Source organism: Pteropus medius, unplaced genomic scaffold (genome assembly GCF_902729225.1).
Source record: "Pteropus medius unplaced genomic scaffold, Ma_sr-lr_union100, whole genome shotgun sequence".
Taxonomy (NCBI): domain Eukaryota; kingdom Metazoa; phylum Chordata; class Mammalia; order Chiroptera; family Pteropodidae; genus Pteropus; species Pteropus medius.
Window position 1 is genome coordinate 8,197,329 of NW_024355008.1, and position 27,187 is coordinate 8,224,515.

Sequence of the window (27,187 nt, forward strand, 5' to 3'; positions counted from 1 at the left end):
AAATAATTAATACAGAAATTTTTGGTTTATTCGATTGCTGTCCTAAAGTTCTAGCCTACTAATTTGAATAATTATAATCCCACACCTTACTTTACTTTTGTACAGTGTTTAGAGCCTCTCTATATATTATCTTTATTTACTTATAACATTGTGATATAAGTACTTTCATTTTATGAGCAAGAAAATTGAGACTCCAAATAGTTTTGAAAAACTGCCCAAGGTCCCATGATTAGTATATCATAGAGCCAGAATTTCAATCCTAGGCTTTCTACCACCAAATTTAAGGTCTTGCCTTCAAGCTTATTGCTTCCTCCAAGTTTTCTTACTCTCCTGTTCTTCCTATTCTATTATTTACCCAGCTCTAGGCCAGAGAGGACTACCAGATCCTCTTAGATGCAAATAATATCTCTGAGACCAACCAACCCAAAATGAACTCAAAGGAGATCTGGGGACAGTTAAGCAAGGAATAAATAATAAAGATGGAAAATGTAATTTTTGCCAGATACCAGTCACATAACTGGACACTGTTATTTTTATACTTCTGAATCACAAAAATGTAGAAAAAATGGGGATTTTAGTAAGTATCATTAAATGACTAATTATTAAACATACATAAATTAGATCTTGTGATTTGTTAAATTCCTTTTTATTATGCTTGTTCCCAGTTTAACACATTGGAGTATTGTTACTTGGGAAGAGCAATATAGGGCAAGCATTCTCTGAGATAAAGGCAGGGAAGGGACAGGTAAGAGTTCATCTAAAATGTTTCTGTATATTTTGAGTATAAGAAAGAAATAAAACTACACACAAAAAGTCCATCTAAGCACTCTATTCCACTTGAAAATCTTGAATTGACTATTGTTTTTTGTTATCATTTAAACTGACAAATTTGGCAAAACCAGGTAGCTGAAGCTCAGAAAACAAGCAGCTTGTTTTTCTTTTTCTTTTTTCTTTTTTTTTTTGTGGGCCTTAGAAATTCCCAGAAGCCATCAAAGTGAAAGAATGAGTTAATAATGAAAAATTAACATGCTTTTCTTTTTAGGCTCCTGATGAAACACAGATGTTTTACGCCTCACTAAATCACAGCAATGAGGGGAAGCGCAGAAAGCCCAAGAAACAGAATACCTACTTGTCAGACAAGGATAAAGATGAGCAGTTACACGGAATGAATGCCAGCCTTTCTAAGACCACTCTGGCAGACAGTTTCCCACCTGAGAAGCAGGCAGTAGAAGAAAACATTCATGATGATCCCATTAGACTGTTTGGATTGATTCGTGCAAAGAAAGAACCTGTAAACTAGCTGGATTGTGCTCTAGCTCAGTGATTCGGCTCTTATTGAAAAAGGTTGTTAAAGAAAACAAGATTCCCATATGACATAGCATGCTTTGGCAGGGTGGGACTGATCATTTGTTGGGATGGTGGTTTACCTCTCATCCAGAGCTTATGTTCTTGCATACTGAATGTAATGTCATAAAAATTAGTTATTCAAAGTCATTATTTAAATCCACTTAAAAAATATCTAATAGTAAAATGTAAAATAACATCGAGTTTGCAAATTGATCTTGATGGCAGTGTCACAACTTCACCAACAACATCTAATACTCAGTGAAATAAAACCAAAAATCTCTGAAGAGGAAATTTTTATTCTGAGAACTGAAGAATGAGGAGTCTTCTGTGTGAGAGAAAGAAAGGAAGAGCATATTGTTGTGTAAGAATTCTGTTTGGAATCACCTAATTCTGTCAATAATTATTTTCTGTTATGAATTTGTGTAAAATTAAATGTCAGTGCCAAAGTGAAATATTCGAAGTTATTTACAATGTCATAGGACATACACACAGAAACAGTAATATCTAAAGTCAGAAGGAATTGGGCTTCTGATTCCAAAGAAGAGCTAAAACACCACAAGAAATAAAATTAATAACAATTAATAATTACAGCTTGACTTTAAGTTTTTATTTTCAAATTAAAATAAAATCTTGGCTATCATACATGTTTATATTATGTTATATTTTATATATACTATGGTTTAGTAAAAATAAATTTTGATTTTACTTTTGGCAGTTATTTTTTTCTATAACTGTTCCATATCATTCATTTACATTACTTACCTAGCCTCCAGAGATAAATTTTTTGCTTCTGTTTCATATAATTTGAATTCTACTCAATAACATTTTGAGTTTTATGCATCAATTATATCTGATGTCTGGTCATAGGGAAGGGTTTTAACTACAAATTCAAATTCTTTAGTAGCTCTTATTCAAATGATCTATTTCCTGTAAAGTGAACTTCAGTAGTTTGTGTCTTTCAAGAAAAATTTCCCTCTCATCTAAGTTGTTAAATTTATTGGCATAATGTTGTTCAAAAAATTCCCATATTATACTTTGAGACTCTGTAAAATCTTTAGCGATTTCACCTCTCTTTGATACTAAAAATTTACTTTCATTTTTCTTGATTCAAAGAACCAGTTACTGTACAAATAATTTTTCTATTGTTTTTATATTTTCATTGATTTTCCCTGCTTCATCAATTTGCTCTCTGATCTATATTATCTTTTTCTTCTGTTTATTGTGTTATTTCATTTGTCCTTTTTTTTAGCTTCTTAGGTGGAAGCTGAGATCATTAAGACTTTTCTTCTTGTCTAAAATATAGGCATTTAGTTTCATAAATTGCCTTTGTTTAAAATATTGTTTTGCTTTGGCTGTATCCCACAAATTTTGATATATTTTGTTCTCATTTTATTTATCTCAAATGCTTCCAATTTCCCTTTTGATTTTTTCTTTGACTCATGGGCTATTTAGAAGTGTGTTTCCAAATATTTGAGAATTTTTCAGATCTCTTTTTGTTATTGATTTCTAATTTATTTCTAATTTAATTCCATTGTGGTCAGAAAACAAATGGCTTACCCTTTTAAATTTATTGAGCTTTCCCTTATTGTGCAGAATATAGTCAATCTTGGTGCATGATGGTGTGCACTTGAGATTAATGTACATTTTATTGTTGTTAGGTAAAATGTTCTATAAATGTCAATTATGTCAATTTGGTTGATAAAGTTTTTCAAGTCTTCTACATCTTCACTGATTTCGTTGACGGGTTCTATCAATTATTAAGAGGGGAATGTTGACATCCCTGACTATAATTGGTGCATTTATCTATTTCTTCATGACATTCTATCAGTTTTTGCTTCATGTATTTTGAAGATCTATTATTAGGTGCCTAAGTGTTTGGAAGCGTATGTTTTCTTGATGGGTTGATCCCTTTATCATTACGAAGTGACTCTATATTGTTGGCAGTATTTTCTCTGAAACCTACTTTGTCTAATATTAATATTGTCATTCCAGCTCTCTTTTGATTAATGTTACCATGGTATATCTTTTTATATCTTTTTAAAATGTATTTATGTCTTTATATTTAAAATGCATTTTGTTGTTGTCGTTACTGGCAGCATATGTTTGGACACAATTTGATCTTTTAGAGTCTTGCTTTTAAACTTTGTTGGACAAGACTAGAGCAGGGTCTTGCTTCAGTAGTAGGCTAAGTTTACTTCAGATTAAAGGCTGCTCTGGCCCTCATGAATTATGAGGTTTTTCCACTCTGGTTGCTGAAAACGATCACTAATTCTAGTTTTGCATGTGCCATAGGCACTGTTTTCTCTAATATTTTCAGATAGGTCCTTCTCTAAGCTTTAGTAGTTTTCCCACATGTATGCGCTGATCAGTATTCAGTGACTATCTCAAGGGAGTACTCTACAAAGATCTCCAGGTTTCCTCTCTATGCAGCTCTCTCCTCTCTAATATTTTGCAGTATGGGCTTATCTTGATTTGCAGCTTCATCTTCTCAGTTCAGGAGGTCAGTGGGCAATATCTACACTCCCTTTACCTGCTCTAGGACCTGAAAACTTTCTCCATGCAATAGTAGGATTCACCTCATTTATTTCCCACATTTCAAGGATCATTGTCCTTAACTGCCTGATGTTAAATGTCTTGGGTACTATTGTCTCATATATTTTGTTTGGATTTTAGTTGTTTAAGGTAGAGGTATATATATCCAAGTGAGAGGTTAAATCCAAGATGTTATTTCATCTTGACCTGAAGCAGAACTCCAACTTATACAACTTAGTGTAATTATACAGTCTATTTTTTAGTATAATTTAGTGTAATTCTGTAAGCTAACCAATACTTTTGAAGCGTTAATTAATCAGCTATTTATTACTGACCATCATGCAATTACTAAGGGAATATATATACTTCACTTACGTCAGTTTTTAGGACTTATGTTCCAGAAAGGGTGTCATTATACATTTTACATTTTACTGAAGAAAATGTACAGAGAAAAATAAAGAAGAAATTTTAACTAGAAAACAAATGAATTCCAGAGTCTTGAGATTTTCACTGAGAATGTCTTAAGGTCCCAAAAAGTTTAATTCAAATCTCAAGAATAGGAGCAATAACTCATTTCCCTTTGGTATTAAAGAGCTTATTTCTGGCAGAGTAAAGGCAGAGTGATTAGTTTAAAATACACTTTAAATCTCTCAGAGGTTTCGCCTTCACTTGATGAACAGAACAGACGATTTATATGAAGACACTAAAAGCAGGAAACATCAAGATTTAGAGAAGCGAACAAGAAAAAATACAAGTTCAACAGAGGTGCACTCCTAATACTGCTTGTCATTCCTTTAATCTTTTCTGAGGGAAAACAGCTTACCCACTTGCAGCTCCTACTACCTAAGGAGTCATGGCTGGTTGGATCAGAATTGAGTACCTGAATCATAACAGTCGATTCATCTTCTGAACCAATCTATATACAGGAGATTAAACAGTGATCGATGGGGACAGAGTCAGAAGGTTGTCATAAGACAGAGGCCTTAGGAAGCAAGACACAATTACAAGGGGCAGAAACTAAGAGTAAGCACAAAAAGATAGTTGGTGGAGAATGGAGCTCAAGACTCCATAATTAATCAGTCTAATCAGATAACTATCATAACAATAACAACTAAGGACTTGCTGAGTGCAAGACTGAACTAAGTGCTTACCTGCATACCTAATTTAATTACATAAAACCCTAAAAGATGGATACTATTATAACCCTAACCTTATGGATGAGAAAACCAAGACTGATAAAATAACTTGCTTGTTATCACACAGATAAATTGCAAATTCAGGACTGAGTACAAGCAGTCTAAATCCAGAGCTGGTTCTGTAGCTTAGCTAATTCCCTCAGTTGATTCCAAGCACATTGGAATCAACTATTATATTTTTTAATTATTCTCACGCACTACTATTTAATCATAATAATCTCTGTCTACTTTAAGTGCTGTGGCTGAGTTTCTAGTATGTAAAATCCAAAGAAGCTAACTAAAATAAATCGAAAAAAGTATTCCTTAGAGATGTTGGAAAATAATATAAATTTATGGTAGCTTTCACATACTAAGAGCTCCTCAAGTTTAGGAAGAATTTAAATATAGTTCCACTTAAATGAAAGTCTTTTGTTTTCACTGAACACTAAAACTTACATCTGCCACAAAATGCTTATGTTAAAGTGTTTTTACAGGCAAGTATTTTATTAATGCCACTTGCTTTAAAATGTCTCAGTTTTTCTTTATAAGTCTTTCATCTCAATTTTAGGGGAAAAATAGAGGTCATCAATTCAGTGGCTTTAAATGCTAAAGTCATATTCATTCCTCACAAAAGACAAAACCCAAAACTAACTTAGAAAGGAAAAAAAAAAATCCAATATTAAAGCTAGAAACTAATTTTGTGCCCGAATTTGAGGCCTTAAATATTCTCAGCTTGACAAACTTTGGACAGATTTCTTTCTGACTATAGGCTTCTGATCTCTCTTTTTCTTGAGTATTTACTTAAAATACATGTAATTGCAAATTATTTATCTGCCCCTTTTGAAATGTATATAAATTTCCTTAAAAGCCTCTTCACAGTTTGATGACCCAGGAATGTCTTTTGTAAGGACCTGGGTACTATTTCTTTGAAATGCAAACATGAAAGAAAGATAGTGCTACTATTTCCCAGTCTGCGTGGGAGATGAGAAGACTAACGTTAGTGGGTACCTTGTTCCAAACGGTATAACTACCTTTGTCAGGGAGATGAGAGAAAGTTTGCTTTTCCTTTGGATAAAGCCAACTAACAAACACAAGTGGCCTACGATTACCCCAACCCCATCTCTAGAAAATGTTTTAGTTTTTTGTTTCCATAGAGTTAAGTTCATTTTCCTTCCTCTATTGCAAAAATCTTGAATAAAGTCTTCCTTGCCTATTTAACTTTGTCCAATGCAATTGACACCAGATGTATAGCTGCTAAAACAATGTTTTCCCTGAAGTTTGGTGTGGCCTTCTTTGGCCCCATCTTCTCCAGCTGGAATCAAAAAGTGGTATCTGAATTTGAGCAATCATATTAATATAGGTGACAAGATGAAGCCATGGGCTGTAGATACTAGAGAAATGAAATAAGAAGTGTCTAAGTCCCTAACACATGCAACATCATTCCAACCTTGTCCTATCTCCAACTTTTTTAACGTGAAATTTCTGTTTTAATTACACCATCATTAGTTTGAGCTGTCCATTACTTTCAGGTGGACTTAATCTAGCTAATATATTCATAAATATTGGTTTCTTTTGTTAACTTTTCTTTAAGAGGTAATAAGGAGAGCTAAAATAGTGTCATATAGGGTGAGGTGGAGTTGGCCAAGAGAGATATATTGATATTTTTATGTACTGAATCTGCTCCATAATATTCAGAATATTCTTAAAGATTAAAAGAAGCCAGTTTTCAGAAGTATAAATATTGAAATTTCTCACAAATGTGTAAACTTGTTTTTTTCTCCATTAAAAATTAGAATATTTTATATATGATTATGAAAACTAAATTTGCATAGTTATTGGTTATATTCACATGTACTGAGGAAATACAATCAAAAGAATAAAATCGTACCTTAAAGAGCACTTAAAAGAAAATATTTGGTGAGACATTTACCGATATTTTAAATAAATATTAAATAGCCTGTTTTTAAAAGACCAATAATTACTCTCTTGGTTATTTACACTTCATCAACTCTCTAAATCCTATTATCAAATAGTCAAGAAAAATATTACTTGTTACATTTTTAATTACCAAGCTGGTATCAGTCTGATCTAATTCAGACAACCTAGCCAACCTTGGAAGACAGGGTTCCAGCAAAGGTGAAAATCAAACGATCTGCACAGTCAACTTGGATACAGGAAAGAAATGGAGAAGAGCAGTGGTCAGATTTTAACCCGGGGGCAGGTCTGCAACCTCTTGTAAGGGACTTAGGAGAGCAAGGAAACTTGCTCCTCTTGCCAGGAGTGCCCCAGTGTCCCCCGCTCTGTAAGTTTTTAAATCTTTGATCACTTTAAGAAAGGAATACCTTTGCCTGTGTTAGTTGACATCTTTTGTCAATTTTGTCATTCTTACATTCTTTACATTCAATGAAGTATAGCATATTCCTCATTTGCAAAATCAGAATGTGGGAGATTAATGCTACATGCACCTTCTTTCACTGTTAATAATTAAATCCCATTCATCCCTTATTCCATTTCTGCATATAAAAATGAGGTCTTAGGCCTGCTTTTTACTTTTTATGTTAAGTAATCAAGTTAACAGAGCCTCACCTTAAAAAAAAAAAAGTACAGTCTTCTAACGAAGGGAGTCAAAGAGATGAAGAGATGTTGCCTTCTTTCCTAAAGTTAGGTATTTGTTTAATACCTTAACAAATCAGACTGTTTGAATGTGTTTTATAATGCTTTCTGCTGCTTTCTCTGTTATAAAACATATTCAAACAGTCTGATTTGTTAAGGTATTAAACTGAGAACATTCTCAAGCATATCAATCTTGTTTCCTCTGCAACAAGGAGACCTGTGTGAATATTCATAACTGTTACCAACTTGTAGTCTTCTATTAATATAAATTTGTCCTTGATAGTATGAGTTGAAGAAAAGTTTAGACTATTGCCATTCCCAGCAACAATAACCAAAAAAAAAAAAAATTGAAATTCTGATTGGTTAAGTTACTTGGCCTGATAATATGATTGTAACTCATATCTCAGTGTTTTTAAACAATATGAATACTTGTAAGATTTGTAGGTCATATCACAAAAGACATTTTTCTCTTCTCTAATAAGCATAACGGAAAAAAATGAAAACCTATGACTATAATTTCTCTTGTTTTAACAAAGAGATCGAGTTTACTAACTTATCAGAAATAATATTTCACAAATATTATAGAAATGGAGGAATAATTCACCCATATGAGCCTCCAAGTAATATATTTAAAACATAAGGATATAAATATTGACAGTAAAAAGATAAAAATATATATGATAAACAAATAACAAAAGAAAGCTGACATAGTTGTATTAATGTTGGGCAAAATAAACATGAAAACAAAAAGCAATACTAGAGATAATTGCAGTTTATTAACTATAATAAATAAAATGAACATTTATTAGAAATATATAACAATTCTAATTTGTATGTACCTAATACCATATACAAAACCAAAATTTACATAACTACAAAGAAAAAGTATAAAAATAGGAAATTTAAAACACAACTTTCTCTGTACTTAAGAGATTAATAATTTAATGAGAATTTAGAAGATTTGGAACACTATATTAACACTAGTTAATTTGGAACTCTACATTAACAATGTAGGCCCAAACAAGATGGAGTCAGAGAGACCGGGCATTTTACTTGTTACAGGTTGTGGGTCATGAGCCTTACAGATCAATCTCATCTGACCTCAGGCAATCTCATTCATTTACCCCAGTGAGACATGATATGAAAATGTTTGAGAACTGGGATAATGGACTTGTATAGAAGACTATATTAGGTAACCAGACAGTATTTCCAAGAACATATGAAACATGAAAATTATTGACCACATTCTAAAACATAAATAAGTCTCATTGTATGTCAAAAGATCAAAACTACACAGACATATTACTTGCCAATTAAGTAAAATTGGAAATCAACTTTTAAAAAATAAATTGAAAAACCCATGAATTTAGAAATTATAAAAACATTTTAAAATAATCTATGGTTAAAAGAAGAGATAATTAAAGTTAAAATTGAAAGTTAAAACCTGACTATAATTTCATCTACTTGTGAATTGTAGTTAAGTGATACTTAGAAGGAAATGTATAGTCTTAAATGCTTAAATTTAAAAAAATAAAATAAGGTGAAAACTGAAGCATTCACTATCAACCATAAAAAGTTGGAAAATAAACATTAATAAGTCTAAACAGAGAAAGAAAACAAAGGAGCAATTAATTAAGTAGAAAAATAAAAAATAGAATTAACAAAGCCAAAGTTCATTCTTCAAAAAGGCCTGTCTGATCCTTGCCAAAATTCAACTGAGAGCAATTTTGCTCCTCTGGCCCCAGCCTTTCCTAGGGGACACTTGGCAATATCTAGAGACATACTGTGATTGGAAACACAGACTGAAGTGGGGAGTAATACTGGCATGCAGTGGACAGAGGCCAGAGATGCTGCTAAACATCCTGCAGTGCACAGAACAGCTCCCCACAAGAAACCATCTGACCCCAAATGTCAAGGCATTGGATGCCAAAATGTACACATATTTAGACAAATGCAAAAATTCCTAGAAAAGTACAAATTACAAGAACTAACTCAAGGAAAAAAAAAAAAAAAAAAAAAAAAAAAAAAACCAAATGGCACATAACCCTTAAAGAAACTGACTCAATAGTTTACAATCTTCCCATCAAAAAGAGGCACTCCATTGCTGGTAAATAGTGTGATATAGTTTGCTCTTTGACACAGGACTCCCATAGATACATTAGAATATAAGAAATGAAGTGTCTATACAACTTATATTGCAGCATTTTTATTGCAATAGCAAAAGTTGGAGAACAATAAAAATCTTGTTAAATGAAGTCTGGTACAGCCACTAAATAGAATAATATGAGACTGTAAAAAAGAATGAGAGCATGCTCTGCACATTGATGTGGAAAGGTTTCAGGAGATATGTTAAGATTTTTTTTTTTAAAGTGTGGTGTATAACAGTTTATAATGTATGCTGCTTTTTGAGTAAGAAAGTCAGGAGTGGAGAAATAAGAACTGACATATATTTATATAGATATGAATATAAAAGACTCCCTCTAAGGATGTAGAGGAGCCTCCAAAAACATAGAATAGAATTTCACATAACCCTGACAGATGAAGGCATGAAGCCAGAATTAATTTGATTTACACTAATAAAGCAATGTACCTTCTGTTGTCCCAGACTGTCATAGTACACATTTATACCTTCTATACTATGTTGGAACAATAACATTTTCAATAACTGATTGATCTTACATGAGCTTATTTAAAGACCAACTCTCCTCTAGATCGTACAATAAGAAATTTACCAGTTGTTGTGGAGACGGTTTGGAAGAAGAGTCAGAGACTGGAAATGTGTTATTTACATGGATAAGAGAGAAGAGGAATGGCCATGCTAGCATCCCCCACCCCTGTCTCCATGGCTATTTATTAAGTTTCCCTACAATGCTGGCTTCGTAATTTCTTAATAGTTACTATCAGGTTAGTAAATACAAGCTACAGCCAACTCCCAGATTCAGCCTCAAAGCCACCACCGTGTTCTCAGCTATTTCTTCTCAAGTATCTTTTTCTTATCCTCTAAAGTATCCTTTTCTAGTGCCTAGAGCAAGAAGTCTCGGAATCAGTCGGGCGTGTGCGCTCTCCCTGCAATGTGTCCTTGTGTGGAAGTCCACATCTGCTTCTGATGTCCTTGCTGCTCCAAGCATCAGACATTCTGCTAGGAAAATTCTGAACCGCAGGCGTTTCTTACAACACCAGTGAGAGAGGTTTATATTTTATTCAGGATCATGTAGCTGTCACCAGTTATTGCCTGCAAAGACCATCTGATGTACTCAAAAACATCAGTCCAAATGAGTAGGACTTATCTTGCAGAATGTACTTTCTTACCATTGGCCTATTGTCCAGCCCTCTAATTTTATACTAAAGAAATGATATGAAGTAAGCCTCTTTTGATGGAGGAAAGATGTCAGAGAGACAACTGAGTATTACAATGTGGAATGAGAAATAGAATTCATTTCTACATGTATTCACTTTTGCCAGAACTTAGTTGTTTGACTGCACTGTGACAGGCACAGTCTAGGTGCCGGAGTTATGATGAGGATGAATCACACATTCTTCACCCTCAAGAAGCTCTGGATTCAGAATAGTACCATCTACTCTTCATCACTGAATTATGTCTAAGAAGCCTATGGTTCTTCATTAGCAGAGGTTGGCAGAGCTGCACTCTTATCTCATTCTGTCTGCTGGACAACTTGGTGTTTCATTTCTGAGGAATTTATAGCCTCTTGGTGTTGTTAGAACCAGAGGGAAGGGGGAAAAGCAAACATATGGAGCATGACCTCTCTCAGGGCTTTTGTTTAATAATTACCCCAGATTCACCATGCCTCAGATGGCTCTGACAGTAAGTGCACTAAATATTAACAAAGCAATATAATAAAACTGACTTTTTAAATGTTGACATCATTGTATCCTGGTTATTTTATTTAGCTGCTGTTTATCAATATAAGTTGTACTAAATTGATACAAAATTTTGTCTTGAAAATTTTATTGGCCTCATGTTCTATCCAAGATAATTAAACAAGTAAGGATAATTAGGCAAATTATAGATGAAAAAAAGCATGGTAATTGCTTGTTATTCTACTCTCATCAGCAGATAATTCATCAGCTCGGACATACTACAATTTAATCTATCTCCTCTCAATTTGTAGTGTTGCATTCTCATCAAGGGAATTAAAAGCTTACTCAATTATAAAGGAAAATTTCATAAGGTAAGAGAACAGAAAAAGCTGAGCTACTTGTGTGTGCATTTTGCTTAATAGCACCTGTTTATGTGTCACCAACAAAAGGCAAACTCTGGCTCTATTTTTGGAGGTGTTCAATGAAGAGTAAATATATGTTTGCTTAGTAATCAATATCTTGTGTTCACTAAGGATAGGGAAATGATTTTAAAGAAAAGTGAAAACAAAAGGCTCTGTTAAAATTTCAAATTGGTTCCATTTCTCCAAAATTAAATGTACTCATATTAAATCATTCCACTGGTTCTTTGAGCTTTGGTAATGTTACCATGATTTATTCACAATAGCTTTTTCCTTTCATCTCTAAGTATGGGAGAAAAAGTCGACCAAACAACATAATAACAAACAGCTATTTGATGTGATAGACATTTTCTAGAGAAGAAAATATGCTTAATATTATTTTTCTCACTTTTTTGTTATGTTTTGAAAGCTGCTTGTCATGGGACAGTTTGTTTATAATGTATTTATCATGTTACATAAAAAGTGAGAGATTAAATAATAGATTTAATTAGGCTCTGTTTGTTAGAAACAGTTTTTCCTTGAGTAGGGCCAAAAAAACATTTCTACCCAAAACCCAGAATCCAAAATCCATACCGATTCCAAACTGCTGTCCCTTACCTGTCATTCTGGGCAGCAGTTGGTACTAACGTTTCTCCTTTGTTTTTGTATACTCCTGAGAGGGCTCAGGAAAGCACTGTAGTGGAGCCATAAGATCGGAGACACAGGACCTCTCCTACTCTCAAGAACTCTCAAAGGTTTTGTGAGGCCCTTCCAGGATATGCTGCAAAGCAAAGGATTTTGTCACTCTTCTGACAATACATAAACCTAAGAGGAAAGTCTTTCTGCTTGTTCTGCATTGAAATTCCATTTTATTTCAAAAATAAAAGTTCAGTTAAACCAAACTTTTGCTATTTATTGCATGGATGAAGGAGCTAAATCCTCTATTGGACAGAATGTCAAAAAAGTCAGCGATCTCTTTGATAAATACTGACTCATCATTTTGTTCCCATTTTTCTAAGGTGTGGGCTAAGTAGCTTGTTTGCCTATGCAACAGTCAAAGGTAGGATCTGAGGATTTTATTTTTAAATCTGTAAAATTTTTCATGAATCTACAAAGTTGCCTAGCATATTAGAGAAGAATCTACTCCTCTCTGGGCCTCTGTCTTGTCCAATTCTCACTTCTGAGAGAACTGCCCTGAGCAATTTGTCCAAAAGAGGTAGTCCCATATTATACCATTTGACCCATGGCTGACCGAAGGGTGCTCCATGGCTGCAAACCCATCATGTGATCTGTTATAAAAATTTTTCCAAGCTAAGGCATGGTGACAGTTCACTGGACCAATCAGATTCAATCTTGTTATTTTTTTTTTAGCTTAGAGATTATTGAGAAAATCTTATAATTGGTAGTGGGGTTAGAATGAGAAAGGAAGGAAGAAGCAGGAAGAGAAAGAATCTATAAGAAATAAAATGGTGTAACACTAGAACAGGGATCCCTGTGTAAATGCATCTAAAGGAATATCTACTAGAGTTCATCTGTATCATCAGAGCTGCTGTCAATCAGAGCTCTTGCTGTGTCATGAAAGTATTTCTGTCTCAATGAAACCTAGATATGTATAAGTCATTTATTCATTCAACAGATATTTACTGAGCACTTAGTATTTGCTGGGCACTGTTCTTGATGTTGACAACACAGCAGTGAAATAGCAGACAAAACACCATGTCTCTCATGATGCTTATATTTCAATGGGAGAGGCAGAAAATGAACAAAACTAGACAAATTAGTAAGCTATATCTTATATTAGAAGTGAAATTGCTATGGGGAAAAAAAGCAAGAAGGGGGACCTGGAGTGAGGGTAGAGAGTGTGATGTATAGCTGCAGCTTTAAATATGGTAGCAAAGATCTGCAGGAGGTGAAAGAGCTATCCATGAGGATATCTGGGGCAAAAATATTCCAGACGAAGGAAAGAGCAGGTAGGAATGTGCCAACATGTGTGAAGAACAGCATGGAGGTCACTTATGGCTGCATCAGTATGAGTGAGGGAAGAATAGGAGGAAATAAGGTCAAAAAAGATAAGAGAGTACAGGATGTGTGGAGCCTTGTAGGGCATTGTATGAATTCTGGCTTTGGTAGTGAGAAGCCCTTGAAAGATATTAGGCAATAATCAAACTAATGTTTTAATAGAGTCTCTCTGGCTATTGTATTAAATATAGAGAGTAGGAAACCAAGGGGAAGGAGTCATAAGGTTATTGTAGTAATTCAGATGGGAAATGGGGGTGGTATGGACCACAGTGGTAGCAGTAATGAAGGCAAAAAGTGTTTGAATTCTGGGTACATAGTTTGAATGGGTCCATGATCTTTTCTGAGTTATTTAGATTCTTATCTACAGAACACAAAAAGAGAGTATTTGTTGAATAAAAAATGCAGTAATCAAAAAAAATTATTGACTGGCTTCTGCTTTCAGGAAGGTGGAATAGATATACTTTTTCTTACTCTCTCACTAAGCACAACTAAAATTCCCGGACATTATATATAAGACAAATATAAGATGACTTGAAAGCTGGAGAGAAGAAGCAGACCAGCTAGGGATATAGGGTCCCAAGAAACAAAAAAATAGTGAGTTTCTTCTTACCTCATATGTCCCATACTTGGAAGTAAAAAAGCCAGCAACCCAAAAACATCAGTAAGTGCAGACAAAACAAAACAAACAAAAACCTGCTCTTCTAGCCAAAAGACCAGGAAAAGGACAACCTAGCAAGACAGAAAACTTTTGGACAATAACTGGTCAACTCCAGTCAAATACCATAGAAAAAACTGTGGCTCCACCTTCGCTTAAGCAAACAAGGGCTGAGTGAGAAGGCTAGACTTCCACACTCAGGAGACTGTAAGAAGCACCATAAAACTCCTGCCAGAGTGGTGTCAAAGGCCAAGTAGGGAGCCAAGATTTTTACCTCCCTACTACCCCATCTGGTAATAAGGTCCTCCCCTCCATCCCATGGTGTCAGTGGAGATCACATAGGGAACCTGGGCTTCCACCTCTCACCTAGTCATAAGAGGCACTGCTTCTGCTCACCACTGGTGGTGTCAGAGGAGGCCTAGAAGAGTCAGGACATTTGGCGTTTCTCATCTGTAATGAGACCATTCTCACCCTAGAGTCAGTGGTGACCCTCTGGAGAACCAAAACTCATCCAACTCAGCACTAACAAGGACTTCCCACCTACCTGCATGTGTCAGTGGAGGCTGAGTGGAGAACCTCAATGTCTACCTGCACGTAGTAATCACCAAGCAGTGGCCCCCCATCCCCCGCACCCCATTGCCAGGGCGCTGAGAGAGAAAAACAAAACAGAAAGTTGAAATAAGATCCAGAATCTCATAACATAATACTGAAATGTCCAGGTTTGAATAAAAATCACCATCAGATCAAGAACCAGGATGATCTGAAGCTAATGAAATAAGATTGTCAATAGATGCCAACAACAATGATCTGAAAAAGATTTTAAAGGAGCCATGATAAGTGTCAATAAACAATTATTAATGGGCTTAAAACAAATTAAAAAATAGAAACAGAAGATATGAGGAAAAAAACAAAGAAATTTTAGAACTCAAAATGAACCCTCCATGAATGGGCTCAATAGCAGAATGGAGAGGATAGGAGAAAGAATAGGAGAGTGAACTAGAAGATTGAACAAGAGAAATTACCCAGTACTTTTTGAACAAAAGAGAGAAAATAGACTGAAAAAAAGATGAACAGGTGTCAGGAATCTGTAAGATTACTACAGAAAATCAAAAATTAATGTCATTGTTATCTCCAAAGGAGATAATCTCCAGAGAATTCTGCAGCATTTAAAAAGCCGGTTCCAAATGGACATGTACTGTATGATTCTATTTATATAATATTCTTGAAATGACAAAATTATGCAACTGGAAACAGGTTAGTAGTTGCCAGGAGTTAGGGAGAGGATGCATGCAAGTGGGAAGTGGGAGGAGGCTCTCAAAGGGCGAGGTGGTGCAAATATTCTGTAGCTTGACTGTCACAGTCAATGTCTGGTTGTGATATTGTATGATAGTTATGAAAAATGATACCACTGGGTAAAGGGTACCCAGAATCTCTTTGTATTTTTCTTACAACTGCATGTGAATCTATAATTATCTCAAAATAAAAGTTTACCCAAAAGCAAGTACTACATGAAAATCGATGTGCCTGGCTTTGTTAACTTTGTCTCCTTAGTGTCTATCTCAGTTTGGCAGATAACAGGTCCACGATAGATATTTTATAAATGAAAGAATAAATTAATGAATGACTCTGTCTCTGCTCACTTTATCAAGTCTACTGTCCTAGCAGCATAAGCCTCATGGACTTATCTTTCTGCCTAGATATTTATTTTACTGTGCAGTTGGCTCGATGGGGGCTATGGCTACATAAACATGGATGTATATTTTCCACTTCATTTCATTTCATAAGATTAAGGTATCTAGCTCTACCTGGGGTGGTGGCTGTTGCTACTGCCTCCTATGGTTTAAAAAATGAAAACAAATTAAAGTTTTTTTAAAAACTTGGTATCCACTCAGTTGGAAATAATGCAATTGTGCAAAATAACTTTGTATCCTACTTAGTATAATTTAGATTCAGTTAGAAACTTTCTTTTATTTGAACTACAAGGCCATTAGTCTGTTTTAGCATATGACTTCTTCAGCCAAAAGGTTAGCCTAACAAATCATAGAGAAAATAATTGATTTTCTATTATAGCACCTGTATTTTAATGTTTTATGATTTAAAACAAGCCACACATTCTATTTTTCTCACTTGCTATGACCTTAGCATTTTAAATTGCTATTCAGCCAGTATACAATGTCTACTAGTTATGACCACACTAACTTTGTTGAAATGCATTTCTGCCTAAAAGAATGTAGTTGAAAATACTGAATAATTTTCAAAATAGAAAACAAGCAGCGTGTGTGTGTGTGTGTGTGTGTGTGTGTGTGTGTTAATGGATGATCTTGCCCTGTGCTGAAAAGTAATACATTTTCTAACTTTAATCGGGACAGAGGGCAGTGTAGAGAGCTACTTATTTTCATTTGTATAGACACCAATTATTTTACACAGAGAGGTCATTGAACTATCTGTAATATGTTAATCATGTTGGGCATTCACTGCTCATGCACAAATTTTGCATTTTTTTTTCCAAAAAGAATCTGGGAGAAAACAAGAGGGCGAAACCACAGCAATTTAATATTTTTATGTAGGAATTGCATTTCTTACACAATTACCTTGATTGTCCCCTGCCTACAAGACACATTCTCCTACATCTGGTCTTACCTTGCTTAATCACCTGTCCTAACCCACCTCATAATAATTTGGAGAATAGATTTAAAAAAAAAGCGCAAATATTTAGGCCCTCGAAAATTGTGGTTAGATTACAAACTACCTTTACAGGAAAAATCCAATTAACAGAAATAAAATTCCAAAGTCAAACTGTTTTGCTTTCAACAATGTCTTTCTTAAATTACTACTGAACAAATTACTATATCTTCTTTATATAATGTTTTATACATTTCTTGCTTATCAAAAATGTAAGCCACTCAAACAATCTTTTCTCCAATGAGCAGTATCGAAAAAAGATTAAAGTGACTAGTTCTTCAGGTGGTGACTTTATACTTTTGCAGCTCACTTTGTGTAATTAAATTATACACAGACAATTTTTCCATATCCATACTTATATGGGGATTTTTGGTAACACAGATTATGTTATAAACAAAATGTCTGCATCATAAATAAAACATCTGCCTCATTTATTTTTTGTTCAGTTTCAAATCAGCTTTTTTTAAAATTTTTCTACAAATGTATATGTTACTTCTTAGCTTTATCAACTGTAATTATATCTGTGGGAAATTAAGTTTGATATGGCTAGGTAGTAAACTGTTCATATTCAAATCACCATCATTTTTCAGGCTTAATGTTTTTTTTGTCTTGTTTTGTTACTAATACAATAATATTATTATTTAAAATTGTACCAAACAGAAGGTCTAATAATATCTTTCTAAAGAGGTGATGGACGAGAATAAATATTCCCTGAATATTAGCTCTTAGTAAGGTTTTTAAATGTGGTCAAAAAGAAATTATACTGAGTAAAAATCACCAATCATAAAAACTTAATCAAGAATTTATTTAAGACTGTTAGGTGATTAAATTAACATATTTGATTTTTAGAAAGAATGCAGATATATTTCAGTAATGTTTTCTGTAGTCTAGAGGGCTACATCTGAAAGGAATTTGTAAGGTAAAGGATTTGTAATAATATCTATGATGAAGATGTGTTACACTTTAGAAAATATAAAAAAAGCAGAGTTTGTTATTATAAATTTTTTGAGACTATTCTGCCTTTACCTCCATTAACTGGTGGAATTAATGTCAACATATACTATAAATATTATAAAGCGGTATAAATGACATTTGAAAAAAATGTTATGGGTGTTTTTGGGGGGGCAGGGGAGGGGAGGGGAGGGAGTGGCTATTGGTAACCTCTCATTGCAGTCTTTGACTCAAACCCTGGACAACAATATTTCCCTGCAGATTCATGTTGCTCATTAAGTGAGGTCTGGGTGACTCCATATGATAATCATCACCACAGCCTGTAATTGGCCTTCAGGAAAGAAAGAAGAAAAAAACTATGCACATTAATCTATCTATTCTATTGCTTGCTGGAAGCAGGCACTGCAATTAAAAAAGAAAAGGAAACACAGGAGAGAGTGAAGAAAGGCATGCTGAGTAAGTGGCCTCAGATCTAGCTTTACATAGAGGTAGGATCTTTTCATTCATTCATTCAAAAACTATTAAGCAGTACCTGCTACTTGCCAGCTCGATGATAAACCGTGGGATAGAATGGGTGAAATAAATAATCATACAAAGAATTGTAAATCAGTGACTATAAAAAAAGAGAAATAAAGAATCTTATTAGGGAACTTGGGGACATTTCCCAAAGACAAGTCATTTGAGTTAAAATTTGAAGGAGGGGGATACTGCATGAATAGGAGAAGAAAATTTTTTTCTTAGCTTGGGTACAGCAGAACAAAGGCCCTATGTCAAAAAGAAGCATGGTGAAGGGAAACTGAAAGAAGGACAAATGTCCAGTGCGGAGAAAGCACAAGATATCTGAAGGGAATCCTGGAGATAAGTGATAATACAGGAGTGACTGGTGTTTTTTCTTCATTTTCATATTCTAAGGAATGTTATACAGAGATGGATCTAAGACCGTTATCACAAATAACTTCCTAACAGAGTGACCTAAAGACTGGATGTGCTTTCAAGGAAGAATATTATTCTTTTGCTTGAGATGTTCATGTATAAACTTGACAAATGGGTCAGCTGCCTGAAGCAGATGTGGTGGATTAATGTTTAATTATACAGTAGCTGATAAGTTTGCCATTCTTGATATTCTTTATTATGCTGTGAACATTCTCCTGTTTAATGGGCACCATTTGTTGCCTCAGTAGGTATGAAACAAAACAGTAGAAGAATGATTCTTGGTTCTCAAAAGCCAAGGCAAAGAGCCTTGAAGATCTCAGACCATACAAATTTTGTCCTAAACAACATTTGGAGACTACTTGGGAATATATATGAAGAACTAGGCTATAGTGTCCCAAATTAAGTAAAGATTCTTTAGCTTCTTTAGAAGGAGAGAGTTTACTATAAAATAATAAAGTTAGAAGTTGAGATTTCTGAAAATTATCTATGCTCTGACCATTTCGGATACCTGGTCCCTACCTCTAACCTGGTCCAAACCCAAGCTAAACTTTGATAAGGAAGGGGAAATCAAGAGCAGGGTAACCCAGTGATACCAATACCCCACCCCCAATTCTTGAGTATAATCCAGGACAATGAAAGGCCTTTAATTTCTCCCATGTCTTAAAGCAGCAGTAGAGAAGACGCAGTTTCCATGGCCCCAAGTGGGTCAGGAATAATGTAATCTATTTAATGCTCTGGGAAGCACTTGGATATAGCACGGCAACTTGAAGAGGTTTTTCGATGGGAACAAAAACATGTATCTATAGCTTGGGAGAACCAGAAGGGCAAGGTCATCAGAATGTACTGTTCACTGTACTAATTAGTTGCTACAGACATCTAATTTGAATATCTGTGCCTATGCCATTTTGATTTTTAGATATTAAATATATTTTGATGATTAGCCCAAATTACTACAGAAGTCAACTGGATATATGGCAACACACACCAGATCTCATCCTCTCATATTTTACTCTATAAATTCCCTACACAGGTAAAAGAAAGAATGGAAAAGAGTTCTTAAATTGAGATTACATATTCATTACCTACAAGAATGGTAATCACAATATAGAATTTAAGTTCAGTTATAGAAAAGTAACATTACACTACCACGCACCTGACTATGTAGACTGAGTCATATATATAAATCGGTATATATAGATATAGACATACACACAAACACACACTCCCCAGAGTTTGTAGCAACATGTAGTAGCTTTTCATGTAGATTTTCTTTTTGTGACACTTATTAATATGAGACAGGTAATACTGAATCAGTACTTTGTTTATAATCTAAAACAAAATTCTCTTCCCCTTAGGAGAGATAAAATAACTTATCTGAGAGCAAAATAAATTCAAAATATAAATATAGAGAAGTAAGTGACAACAAAACCACTGAGCGCAATCAACTTGAAAATTCTAGAATTCTCCTGGTAAATATTATGTAGGTGTCAAGACTCCACAAGGATGTTGTTTGTTTTATACAAAGTTTCCACCAAAGTCATAGCCCTATTCTCAGAAGCATCTCAAACCTAATGAACTGCTCACTAGAGTAGAACTGCCTAAATATGATCTACTTAAAAATCAGCCATAATTAGTTTAAGTCAGAGAACATTGGCAAGCTGTCCACTGCCTCCGAGCTTGGCTGTCAGAACCATTTCAACTGAAACACATCACCAAAACAGGTACATATATCTCTTTGTCTACATCTGGTTGGTCCCTGATGCATACTTCTACTGTTTTTAATTTATTTTCTTACAGTTAAGCATTAGGGAAAGAAGTATAGGAACAAGCTGTAAAAGTTAAAATAGGAAAATATTTGGTGAGGTCGACATTTCAGGAGTACAGGCTGGTCAGGGGGCCATAGAAAGTTGCATTCATCAAACTTTCTAATTTCAAATTTGTTATTTACTTTACCCCAGAGGCCATACTGTAGGGCGCAGAGCTAGGAATACAATTTGTCTTTTGACTTTAAACCGAGGTTATTTCTACTGCACCAAACATCCTTTAATTATATTCTATAACATGGTATCCCGGAATGATTTGAGAAGCTCGATAGAATGGTGTCCTCACTCTGCCTGGTACACAGTTTTTCACCAAATGAACTGAGAATATGAGAACAGTGGGTAAGACTAACTCAGCTGAATGGCAGATCAGTAAACCTACAAATAACAATAAATGGACAGAGAAGAATAATTCGAATTATAGGAATTGAGAATCAAATACCACTCATACCTAGTTTCCCTTTCCATAGTATTCTTCCTTCATATAGATACATTTTCATATTTTTAATAGAGATGGTATATCAAGAGTCTTTTTCAAGATCTGACACACTTATCTCCTTCCAATCTTGTAATGAAAATCAGGGATTGATGTCAGTAGAGCACAGAAGCCACACTGATTTATACATATTATACATAAGATGATTTGTCCATCTTATTAATATTTTGAAGTGATCAGGACAAGATTTCTTACAAATAAGAAGAAAACCATAGCAATACATGAAGACCTTAACCAAAAAAAAAAAAAAAAATTCTGAAAATCTTGCAGGAGTGCCTTCCTTTAGTTCAAATGATGACGGAACTGCCTTAATTTCCACACCTTTAAGCTACCTGATGAAGTTGTGAGTGCAGATAAAGAAGCTGTGAAGGATATATTTTCCCCCTGGTTAAAAAAAAAAAGCGACTGATCAAAAAGGCTACCCTTTCTTTTTAATTTTGAAGAAGATTGCCTCTACTGGAAGCAAATGCTCTCAAGGTTGCACATTGAGTCAGGGTTTAAGGCTGCAGGGATCAACTGATTGCAGTTGGAGATTTAACTGATTAGTATTTTTATTACAATTGTTGTTGGTTTTATTGGTGCTCTACTTACTGGCATTGGTTTTGAATAGTTCCCCTTAATTCTATTTTTTTCATAAGCCTAGTTATTTTTCATGTACAATTTTGCAGAACATGTAGCTTTTCAGGAATACACATATCACAATAAAACAGAAAGACTAATGCCACAGTCGGGTTCTTGGAAAAGCAGACAATGAAACAGAGTATTTAGTGTACAGAATGTTTAGTGGAGAAGACCTTTAACAGTAACACTTGTGGAAGGAGAGCGAGAGAGAAGCTGGGCAGAGAGAGAAATCAGCTGTGATGTAGGCTGAACTGCCTCAGCGCATTATTGGACTGAAATGGCTGGGGCTTTATATACCACCTCTGATCAGTTATTGAATGTGGGTCACTCACTCTTATCACCATGAGTGTGACCTTGAATGAGGCAGTTCTCAGCAGCTGAAGCAATTCAAGAAAGTGCTGACAATTGGGGATTGTCTGCTGCTAATACCCTGAACTGCTAGGGCAAACAATTTTCATGTCCTTGAAGAAGAATCTGGATAACATCTTCATGTCCTCTATGTCTAGAATTATAAATAAAACTAGAGACTCTCAACCCCCAACCCTGTAATTAATCATTCTTAGGGTTTTGGTGTATATTCTTCCAGGTCTTTTTCTACGCATCAGTTTACTGTTTTCTCTGTGTCTGGTACAGGTATGTGAGAGTATTTATGGCATTATACCGTAGGTTTTGTTTGATAACTTTTTCATTCACCAATACGACTTAGAGGTCTATCTTCTGTGACTCTATTGGACTTAGCATCTCCCTAACAATAATCCATTTATGTGAGTATTGTTGAAGGAAATGCTATTTGCTAACCTATTAGAATAGTTACCTATTCTACCCTTCTTCCTTCCTCCTTATTTTATTTCCAGAGACAATGTGCTCAGATAAAATGATACATTTTCCAGGCCCTTGGAGCTAGGGTGACATGTGACACAGTGCTAGCCAACATAAAGAAGGTCACTATGTGTTGCTTCCAGTAAAGTTCTTCAACTGCTAGGGACTCAGTATTTTGCATATTCCCTTCTCATATCCCTTCCTTGCAGAACAAAGTCATGACACCCAAGGAGATGTGTCAGGAACCTCCTTGAGAACAGGTAAATGGAAGCAAGACTTAGGACAACAGAACAGAAAGATAGAAAGAGCCCAGGACGCTGATGATATTGTGTGTCTGCTGCGCCGGCCCTGAACAAACTACCTCCCAATTCTGCAGTGCGAGAAAAAAATAATCTACATTGGGCAAGACATTCTAAGTTGAGTTACCTATTATGTGCACCAGAAACCAACCCCTAACTAATGTAAGTATACCGTAGTTTACTTACCTATTCCAAATAGATAGACAATTGTTTTCAACTTTTCCTCTTCCAAACAAAGCTGCAATAAGCATCTGAGTATACGGCTCCTTGGCCATATGTGTGAATGTTTCTCTAGAGTAGATTCAGAATAGAGGCATTCCTGGCATGAACATGTTGTTTTACCCAGAGTGACTCTAGAGATAATAATATGTCCTCCTCGAGAAGTGATGAGAGCTTCTCTTTGCTTTCATCTTCCCTCAGTATTGATCTTGATATTATTATTTTGTATTTTTCCTAATCTGATGGCATTATTATTTTATTTTGCTTTTTTTCTGACTACTAGTGTGGCTAAACATCATTTCATGTGTTCGGTGGATAATTATGTTTTTGAACTTTGCACATTTTTTCATTTGATTGCTTTTCTTTTTCTTACAGATTTTTAGAATTTTTTTATTTGACATTTAACTTTCTCTTTAATATCACATTTAAATTTATGATATAAAATTAAATTTTGGAATTTTATCAATTATTTCCTTGAGTTTAACATTGGTTAATAATGCTTTAGAATTTGGTTTCTATGATAATTATAATTATGAAAGTAATTTCTTCAATAAAATTTTACTGCCTTGGACCAGTTGAAACAAACCAGATTGAATTAGGAGGAAAATTCAATTTATAAACAAATATAAACTGGTGACTATCAAATTGTATTAATAAACAAATGTTCGTTATGGTCCTTCACAATTAAAAAGACATTCAAAATTAACACTCTAATTGCTTAACTTCTAATAGATATTCTTGCATTGTTTTGAAAATATTTTATATTTTCTATATTCCAGAATTTCTCAAAATTTCTACAGGGCATTTTTGGGGAATTTTGCCTGAAAATTTATAATATTATTCAGTTTAGTTCAATGTAACAAAAAACATTTATTGAATGTATACTAAGTGAAATAGGTCATGACAAGATTTGCAACAATATGGATGGAACATGGGGGCATTATGCTGAGTGAAATAAATCAGACATAGAAAGACAAGTACCCTGTGATCTCACTATATGTGGAATCTAAAAAAGTCAAACTCATGGAAACAGAATAGAATGATAATTGCCAGGGGCAGGGGATTGGGGAAAATTGGACATGTTCAAAGGGTAAAAACCTCTTGCTATAAGATGAATAAATTCTGGGGATAATATATAGAATGGTGACTATAGTTAGTGTAACTTAACTATATGGTGACTATATTATATACTTGAAAGTCTTTAAGAGAGCAGATCTTAAATGTTCTCACCATATACCCACCCCACCTCCACACACAGAAATTGTAATTATGTGAACTGATAAAGGTGTTAATTCACTTTATTATGGTAATCACTTCACAATGTGTGTCGTTTTTACCTTGTATACCTTAAAATTACACAATGTTATATGTCCAAGACAATAAAACTGGGGAAAAGAAACCGTGGCAATGACACATAAAATAAAAAGTCAATTGCAAAAATATTGAAAGGATGCTTGTAATAATTATAATAGCGTTTATTGTGTACTTACAATATATACCCAAGCACAATGCTAAATTATTTACTTTCAGTAAGGAGAAAGTAGTTGTAAATCAGAAATTGTCAATCAAGATATATATTTATCTTTGACATAGAGTTGATCTTGAAATCCTCTGTATGAAATTCATGAATCAAATAATCAGAATATTTTATCAATTTCCTCTCTAAATCCCCAGAAAATTTCATTTTACTATATGCTTAGTAAATAATATTGGGTCATATAAGTTTGAAAGTGAACTTCGATTTAGCAAGGATTAAATCTTTCATAAATTTTGCAATTTTTAAGATTCTCTAGAGTACAGATTAATGTTCATTGTATCTAGGTCAATCATTTGGGCCTGCCAAATTAATCTTGAACTTGAGGTTCTGCTTTGTGGAGGCCAGGCAGTTGCAAGTGATCTCAGTTACTGCTGGGTATGGTTTGAGAGGGTCTTAGCCATAAATCTGCACCCATAAGATCCTTGAGTTTTCCAGCTCCATTAACCATCACAACCTTTCAACATGACTCTTAACTGTAACTTTCTTTTGGAGAGTACAGTGTGTTATGATCCAGAAGTATGAGATTTAGGATGAAAAGCATATACTGAAGGTTTGGTTTGGAGACTTAATGACCTAAGGTCTCAAAATTATCTGAGCTTTAATTTCTTAATCTATAAAGTAGAAATTGTAATAAAACCTTCCTCACATAGTTTCTATGAGGTTTAACTAGAGAACAGTGTGAAAGTTCTATATTAATTGGAACATTCTATACAAATGCTGTTATTTGTTGTTGCTGAATTAAATTGAGTTGAATCAATTCCCTTTCAAAGTATTTATTTTGCCTTGGTGGCAAAGAGAAGCATTGAGGTCTGTGTGTGCCTCTTTTATGGTGGCCCTTTGACAGTCATGAGAAGTCTTGTTAAAAGTATGATTATATCTATATCTACATTTACAAGTATATATTCATCAATGTATCTCTATATCTATATGGACACTAGCATATCTATGACCTATGCTGACACAGTAACTCAGAGAGATTTCTGTCCAGGGGAAAAGGTCAGGATAATGAACAATCCTTGGTACTGTGAGAACTTTGTCCCAAAGAGAAACTCAGTTTGATGAATGAGGACATATTATATAGAGAATTCCTTTTGCTAGGTTACAGGAAGGCTTAGCCCCTAGAAGTGGCTATAAACTCAAATGCCCAGGGTTAGGCAGATCATTTTGATTAGTGAAATTGCCTAGGCATATTAATAGAGAGTGGTGGAAGCTGTGACAAACTGAGAAGCACAATTTTTTGTCTAAAGGGGGCAGTTGCTGTCAATAGCTGCCCAATATTTCCACGGTCTTCTTACTTTTCGAGAGAAGATAAAAATCTAGAATTTATGAGATTTTTCCCCTCCAATTTTGAAATATACCATGGATATCATATATGATTGTATCTGGCTCATGAACTTCTTATTTGGGATTCATGGATTACAACCAATACAGGCAGAGAATTACTTCCTTGTCTTTTGCCTCTAGGGTCACAATTAAATCTTAGTCCTTTGGATTTTCACATCCCAATAGTGAAGCAAGGACTGTCTAGTAGGAGTCAGTAAATGGGCTGCCCATCAGCTGGATCAGTGGTAGCAATCTTGGCTGCACATTGAAATCATCTGAAGAGCTTTAAAAAATACTGTTGTCTGGGTCCCAGTGCCAGAGGTTCTGATTAACCTGTCCTGGGTTGCAACTTGGGCATGGAGTTTTTTAAAAAACTCCCAAGGAGATTCTAATACGTAGTTGTGATCATGGAAGTGATGAAGGGAAATTGAGAGCTTGCCCAATGCCTAGACCAGTGGTTATGACAATTAAATGCAAAGAAGAAGAAAGCAGATACCAGATATCACAACTTATTATAAGTAATTAAGAGTTTGAAATTGGTGTGGGGATAGACAAATAGAGCAATAAACTATTTTTAGACTCACAGAAAAGTTGCAAAAATAGTACAAAGAATTCCCTTATATCAGTTATCCAGTTACCCCTAATATTATCATCTTGTGATTGATTTTGAAAAGAAACTTTAAATTTGACATGTAAAATTGTTTCTGTTTTCTTTTAATATGTGGTGTCATTTTTTTATCCTATGACCTTGAAAACTTTTCTTTGTGTTTGCTTATCACAAATCAGCTGTATTTTCTATTTTGCAAATTTTTGCAATTTTTTTTTATCCTAATAATTTCTCAGTCTTTGGACTCTTCGTGGGTTTTTTTTTTTTTTTAATAAACTTGTCTGAAGTTTTATATTTTTGCTGTGTTAGTTTGTTGTCACAC

At 34.4% G+C, this 27,187-nt stretch overlaps 1 protein-coding gene and 1 long non-coding RNA gene across 3 annotated transcripts in view; one reads left to right on the top strand and one right to left on the bottom strand.

Moving 5' to 3' along the window:
* Positions 1–1,935, top strand: part of TRAT1 (T cell receptor associated transmembrane adaptor 1) — a 30,580-nt gene extending 28,645 nt beyond the window's left edge. The window contains exon 6 of the mRNA XM_039856844.1: positions 1,043–1,935. Coding sequence (XP_039712778.1) covers positions 1,043–1,300 — 258 coding nt within the window. The 3' untranslated portion in view covers positions 1,301–1,935. The remainder of the gene's footprint in view (positions 1–1,042) is intronic.
* LOC120598089 (uncharacterized) overlaps positions 1–10,507 on the bottom strand; it is a 59,805-nt gene extending 49,298 nt beyond the window's left edge. For both annotated transcript variants that reach the window (XR_005651496.1, XR_005651497.1), the window contains exon 1: positions 10,400–10,507. This is a non-coding gene — a long non-coding RNA (uncharacterized LOC120598089). The remainder of the gene's footprint in view (positions 1–10,399) is intronic.
* Positions 10,508–27,187: the final 16,680 nt, after the last annotated feature.